The sequence below is a fragment of the Formica exsecta genome, unplaced genomic scaffold, assembly GCF_003651465.1.
Source record: "Formica exsecta isolate Colony F162 unplaced genomic scaffold, ASM365146v1 scaffold38, whole genome shotgun sequence".
Taxonomy (NCBI): domain Eukaryota; kingdom Metazoa; phylum Arthropoda; class Insecta; order Hymenoptera; family Formicidae; genus Formica; species Formica exsecta.
The window spans coordinates 26,985-34,009 of record NW_021851042.1 but is presented as its reverse complement, the minus strand read 5'-3'; the positions used below and the strand labels follow the sequence as shown (position 1 = coordinate 34,009).

The 7,025-nt window shown below is 41.8% G+C and overlaps 1 protein-coding gene across 5 annotated transcripts in view; it reads left to right on the top strand.

Moving 5' to 3' along the window:
* Window positions 1–194: 194 nt before the first annotated feature.
* The window catches only part of LOC115239378 (transcriptional regulator ATRX-like), a 12,663-nt gene continuing 5,832 nt past the window's right edge, over window positions 195–7,025 (top strand). For 2 of the 5 annotated variants that reach the window (XR_003884628.1, XM_029813873.1), the window contains exons 1-6: window positions 195–1,117; window positions 1,433–1,575; window positions 1,680–1,703; window positions 2,696–5,865; window positions 5,951–6,494; window positions 6,585–6,803. Coding sequence is in view for 4 of the 5 variants with exons in the window: in XM_029813873.1 (XP_029669733.1) it covers window positions 1,030–1,117; window positions 1,433–1,575; window positions 1,680–1,703; window positions 2,696–5,865; window positions 5,951–6,494; window positions 6,585–6,803 (4,188 nt within the window). In the remaining variant the exon portion in view is untranslated. Of the gene's footprint in view, window positions 1,118–1,432; window positions 1,576–1,679; window positions 1,704–2,695; window positions 5,866–5,950; window positions 6,495–6,584; window positions 6,804–6,946 lie in introns of all 5 variants that reach the window. The other 3 variants (XM_029813876.1, XM_029813874.1, XM_029813875.1) reach the window with 3 other exon arrangements.

Genomic DNA, 7,025 nt, shown 5'->3' with positions numbered 1-7,025 from the left:
GTTCTCTCTCGCTCACACAGAGCATAGCGCTCTCTTTCGTCATGCTACGTGCGAGCGAGAGAGAACGCAAGGGGCACGAAACAGAGTATGTCCTTTTCTACGTGGGCATCGGCCCCTACTCCTTAAATAAAGGCAAACGCTCGGTCTAGATATACTATGTCTATGGTTATAGCGAATTCGGTCACTTACACTACATCACACCAGTGCACATTAAAGGCTGCTATTTATGAAGTATATGAATGCAATGATATAATATATAAACATTTTGATGATGAAAAAATAATGTATGTTCCGTTAAATAAAATGACAATTTATCATGATTGGATTTTAATTACTTAAAATGTTTATATTATTCTTTTTTATTAGATAACTTCACATGTATAGTAGTCTTTAATATGCACCAGTGCGGCGCAGTGCAAATGACTGAATTCGCTATAAGAGAACCTAAAAAAAAAGTAAATACGCCATATTGTTGACACCCATCAGAACCAATCGTATCTCGTTCAACATGTCAAAAAACCATGTTAACATGGCGTAACAAATCAATTTCGCCATCGTCCTTATCCTCGAAGTGTCTCCCCCTCGCCATCATAATTCAGCGGATATTTCACACCCGATTCGATTATTCCTTAATCCGTGGGATAACACAGACTAAACTCTCGATTCGTACTACGTAATCCGCGCAGGAAAAAAAAAAACAGAAAAAAAAGAAAAGAAAACATCTCCATTGACATTTCTTTCTTTTGACACAAGAATGATATACGAGTGATATGGCGTAAGAAAGGCTCTTTACATCACGCGCCAATGTTATCAAAGCTCGTTAGCAATCATGTACGGTGCGGATAAAGCGTGTCTGTGCTATGCGCGTCGCCACCTTTCGCCAGCGCTGATGTCACGAGAGCGCAAGGAACACGCGAGGCGAGGATTATGAGCATCGACGACCGTCCTCGACGACTTTCGTTGCTTCTCTCGCCGAGAATGACTTAGGCAAGCTCGTCGAAAGCGGATAACTCATCCCCGGTATACGCGATGCGGAACTTACATTGGGCATGCTGGCTGTTTTGGGTGGGTCTACCAATGCTCGCAGCCTACCCCGTACCCACGTCACTCGTCACAGGTACACCGTTCGTTCGCGAATTCTCCTCGTTCCGAGAACCGTTGACGTAAAACACCACTCCAAACTCGATTGTTTTTCTATCTCTTTAAATTCTTCTTTATATATATGCATACATACACATATGTATGCTACTTTGTAGACAGGAAGCAGAGCATTTCTCTATTTCTCATTTTTCTTTTCTCCAAAAAACGATGGAAAATCAGATAAAACAGACGAGAATGGTATGGCTAACATTTATAGCAACAGTCTTAAATATTATTCGAACTGTCTATTCGAAATTCAATGCCTTTGAATGGAACTTTATCATTATCCCAGGTTCACCGCACACTCATGGTTCTTGGCAATGGGAACATTACTGGATGCGTTACGCGATTGCTTTATCAAGTGTCACTGCCACAGCATTAACTTTAGCCGGTTGCCTCTGTTGCCAGAGGCACAGAAGACCAAAGGGATTTAAGGTAGTTTGAAGAGATCCTTATCATATTTTTCCAAATAATGTAGAAAAAGTTATGTCGTTGCTTTGCAGTTCTAACGTCAGTCTCTGCATTTTTTTTAATTATAGGGCAAAGCAGAGAAATACAATCAGGTAACATTGATATTGCAGGTTTTTTATATCCTACTGCATAAACTGTCAGTTAAAATGGGAATGTAAACAAAGTTAGTGTTTAGCTATTCTGACAGACTCTGTCTATATAAACTATGATTTATACTACCGCTCAAAAGTATTTACCCATCATCGGTTTCGTGGATAATTTTTATATAAAAGCCTTAATTGGCACTTTACTTATATTTACTCTTTATGTACACATATATCGTCGTTATATAAGGCAATATTTTGAAATAATATTTTGATAATCACTAATATATAAATAGAAAACATCATAAAACACCAGCAGCTCATTCCTTGGAATTCGCCTAGAAACAAAATTCGCCCAAACTTCCATTGTTTATTTGGTCTGTGCCAAGTCATAATAAGCATTCGTAATATTCTTCAGTTATCTGTTAACATTTCATTTTTCATTTTTGCTTTGTTAACGCTATAATCAAAAACAAAGGCGGACACATAGATGAAGGAAAAATTTAGTTTTAAGCATTAATGTGCACATCTTTTTGGTAATTAGATACGTAAACATAAATAAATACTTTTCACATAATTACTACAATGTTCTAATTGTTTCTAGCATTTATAGAACGATTGTTTTAGATGAGCAAATACTTTTGAGCGGTAGTGTACATATATTTATATATAAATTAATATTGATATATAATTATATATATTTATTTAATAAGTTTTTATGGATAGAGTCTCTATGCAATTAATGCATTCTATACAATATTATAGAACTAATTTTTTTATAATTTAACGTGTAGAGAAGATAACTATTTGAATTTTAAAAACATGGTTTGATTATTACAATTTGTAGTTTGTATAGTATTAAGTATAAATTTTAAGTTTTCTAATAATTTTTTTAAATATGTTAATGAATATAGCATGTGTAGTCTGTTGTATGCGATAAATTTTCACTTTTATATCATAGTCAGCGAGAGCGTAAAATGGTACCATTGTTATTATTATAGGAATTCAAGGATGGGAGCAGTATAGAACAGGAAAGCACATTTGGTCGATCTGAAGGATTGGAATTGGATGCTTCCAGGACGTTAGCTGCTTCTGAGAGAGTCCAGTTTGAACCTTTACCAGTGGACTCTATCGTATCTGGAACAAAAAATACTCCAAAAACTAAAGCAATACCTCTATTAGCACCACGTAACGAAGATCAAGATACAGATCGTTCTATCCTACAGGAGCCATATAGCGAATGGTTTAGCTCCAATGAACTTTATGTACCAAGAGAAAAACTCAAGTATCTTAGAGAAATAGGTCATGGATGGTTCGGCAAGGTTGTAGAAGGTCGGGCAGATTTGGAACAGTCGAAAGGTATATCGAAATCAGGCGGTGTGGTCGTGAGAATTCTCACCGAAGAGGCTACCACTAGAGAAAAAGCCTGGTTTCTCGGCGAGGCCACGCCGTACTTGAAACTACGCCATCAGAATGTTTTAGCTCTACTCGGTTTCTGCTTGGAAACTGATCCGTATCTTTTATTATTTGAGTCGTGTCCGGCCGGCGATTTGAAAGGTTTCTTGTTATCGAATCGCGATACCACGTCGATGGATGCGCTTACCAAGGAAAATGTTCCGATACGAATCGCTATAGAAATCGCGGCTGGTTTGAAACACATGCACAATCATGGCTTTGCGCATACGGATCTCTCTGCGAGGAACTGTTTGATCGCTCCAGATTTATCGGCTAAACTAGGAGATTACGGCACCGGTGTCGAGAAATATCCCGAGGACTACTACATAATAGGAGATCGGGCTTTACCCATCAGGTGGTCCGCGCCAGAAAGCTTGAACTGTACAGATACCACGATCGAAACGCAAGAAATCACGTTAAAGGCCAATATGTGGAGTTACGCGGTTCTTTTGTGGGAGATCATCAGTTGGGGCGAGAGGCCTTACAATGACATGAACGACGAGCAGGTTATTCAGATGATCTTATCTCTGAAGAATCCAGTTTCGCCAAATGGTACGCGGCTGCTGCAAAGCTACCTCATTAATTGCCCGTCGAATATATGTCAAGTGACTCGCTTGTGTTTGAATGTTAACGCGAAGGACAGACCCTCCTTGGACGACGTGAGACAAATTCTTCTGAAAGAGCATTCAGTGCACGCGGATTTCGAGCAACGCTGGGAGAGTTTACGCGCGAACGCTTGCGGCAAGCAGCACGTACGAAGTGCCAGTTTGCAAGACTTACGCGGAAGCATCGACTCCGACTACTGGACTCACATCGTGGACGATGTACCGATAACGGACACGTTACAACAGTCCTCGTTTCGTCTCGGACCCGATGAACAGGTGAGAAACATTCCCGGGATGAAGATTGCTCCGGTATTTCAGGAATCCGGCTCGGAAACCGAGGAGGAGAGCTGGAAGGGTCGGATAGAAAAGGGCGTTTATACGGAAAAGGTGAAACAAAAGTCTAAGTCCGTGACAGACCTTATGGTGCTTGTACACATTGATCCCGATTCCGATGCGGAATGGTCAATGGGAGCGCAAATCTCATCGTCGGAAAAAAACGTCAAGAAGAAGTTATCCACGACTGGTAGCGACAGTGATCTAAAACACACCGTTCCCGCGGACGAGTTCGACGAGGCGTTGAAGAAGCTACGGGATCCGTTGCCAAATAATAATGTCACCAATAAAGTTAGATCGCTGGAAAATTTAGAACGGCCGAAACTTTTGACCCTGACCATGGATCAGGGCCATACGCCGATTTTACGATTATCTTTAGACAGCGCGGGAAGAACTCCTGAAAACAACAACGACGCGTCATCCGAGACTAACGCGGATAACACGCAGCGCAATGAAAAGCACGTATTAAGACTCTTGTCGAAGGGAGATCCGGATCTCCCTCTTCTTCGCTATGTACCTGACCAAACGTCATCTGTCGAAGAAGAAGTGAGAAGGAGAGATGAGACGAGCGATATATCGTTCGTTAATAAAGAGACGATTGACGACGATATTCCCGATCGTTTTATCACGAGTAACATCGAGACCGATCAACACAATGCGGTGGACGTTTTGCTCTGGAATCATGCATTAGATTCCGCTTTAGAACACAAAATACCCGGTTTCTCGGACGAAACGGAATTTAACGAGTACGTAGAATCGGTATCGACTGAACAAAATAACGCACCGGAACTGACCGTGACCGCCGTATCTACACCGGACGCATCGCACTTTTGTAACGTGTATTCGATTTATAGCGCCGATGATAACTTTTCTACAGCGGAGAACGTGCAGGTGGAGCGAAAACTGCTGCCAAACGACGACGATGAGGAGCGAAAACAACTATCTACGCCGGATGACGAGCAGAGCTCCGATTCAGGTTTTCGGGACAAAGAGTCTTGCGAGGAAGAAGAAGCGGTTTGTCTGCCGACGTCTGGTAATCCCTTGCCTTCAGCCAATAACGCTGCTACTTCTGGATCGTTCTACTCCGAAGAGGAGCCATTTCAGATTCTATTCGAGCTAGATACTATTCTCGATGCGGAATATTACGCTACTGCCGGTCCTGAAAGTATATCAGAAGGTGCAATTTCTACGCCCGGCGTCGAGAAAAACGTATCACCTTTGAAACGAAATGTTTCAAATCATAACTCTATGAATGTGGATGAGCTGAATGTGGAAAAAGAACAACTTGACGAATTGACCCAAACGATCGATATGAAGGATAGTCCGAATGAGAGAGGAAACACGGTAAAAAACATCGAGATGGAAAAGAAAAATGTAATTCCTGGATGTAAAACTCAAGGGTCTAGAGCTGCAGATAACATTTATCGATCGCACGATTCGGAAGCGGAAATCGTTTTAAAAGCGGACGCAAATACTCAGCGAGATGAGCAGTGCTCGCAAGGGGATTATGAAAACGAGGATGAAGACAGTTCGACAGTGAGCTTGCGTAGCGACAATTCATACGTATCATTCAACATGGAGGAGGAATTTGTAACGGCAATTCGTAACGAACTCAGGGAAAAATTGCCACAGGCTCAAATGCAGATTGTAGAATCCTTGGAAGCTCACGATGACGAAAGCTCAACCATTCCCAGCGACATGTACGGTAAACGATGGGACGATGAGGATGGTGAAGATTCAAACGATCAAATTGGCGGAGGTGTAGACATTTCGATCAGGTACGGTTTTTTCATTAAAAATAAATCGTCCATCTGCATTTTAAATAGCGACTTGTCAATGTAACACAACATTTTCTGTCTCCAGGTACAACGTGTACGGAACGCCGCTTAGTCCCATTTTAGAGGAGCGAGAAAGCACTGTCACTTCCGAGTCTTTAGTATCAAACTCCAGGGAAGTGTCGATCATTTCGAGAGAATCGGTGCCGTCCGAGGATGTGTTGCTAGTCGACACACGTACCAACGAAATGATATTATTGGAAGGACTGGGAGAGCGATTGCAGGACGAAGATCGGGACACCACGAACGGCGATTTATCCGAAGAAGAAAATTTGGATTATACTTGTTCGATGGTGCGTCCATTAGAGGATAAATCACGTGGAATCATGAAAACGGGCGGAGGCGCGCCGTTACCGAGCCCCGAGGAAGAATCTAAATGGCAACAATTGCCTTCGTCCTTCCCGTTACCTCTTCCCTTACAAGATGATCTAATGTCGACGAGTTTTGCCACCGAGCATGAATGTTGCAGTCAAGATGAAGACGAAGAAGAGGAAGAGGGTGAGGAGGAAGATGAAGAGGGAGAGGAGGAAGACGAGGACAACAGTTCCAGCTCTGGTGAATTTGTGTGGAAGGTAAATCGTTTCTTTTCTATACCAAAAAATATTACAGTAAAAATTTTTATACAACCTAACCGTTTTTCTAAATTAAATTCGCGCCCGCAGAGATACAACGAACCGCATATCGAACAGATACGGATCAAAAGTACCACGAACCAAGATGACGAAGCGATGAGTACGGCGGCGAATACCGAATTGGAAGAGGAGTTGGGTGTCGAGGAAGAGGAAGAAGAGGAGGAAGAGTTTACGCCTTCGGCCTGGAATGCCGCTTTAGCACCTCATCGATCGGCATTGAGGTCTCCGGACAAAACATTAAAATCTGGGGTAAGCTGCGTTGTGGATAGATACATAATACGATGTATGATTTATCTAAAAATCTATTATCTTATCTATCAAAATTGTTCGTATATATGCACGAATGAGTATTAACAGCGTCTTCTTTCGTTCCTCTCTCGATTGCTGCTTAGGATGAGTTGGTAGGTGTGTCGATTACTTAAGTACACAGAGCAATGCATGTAATTTTAACATACCTCTTGCGTGACTCTT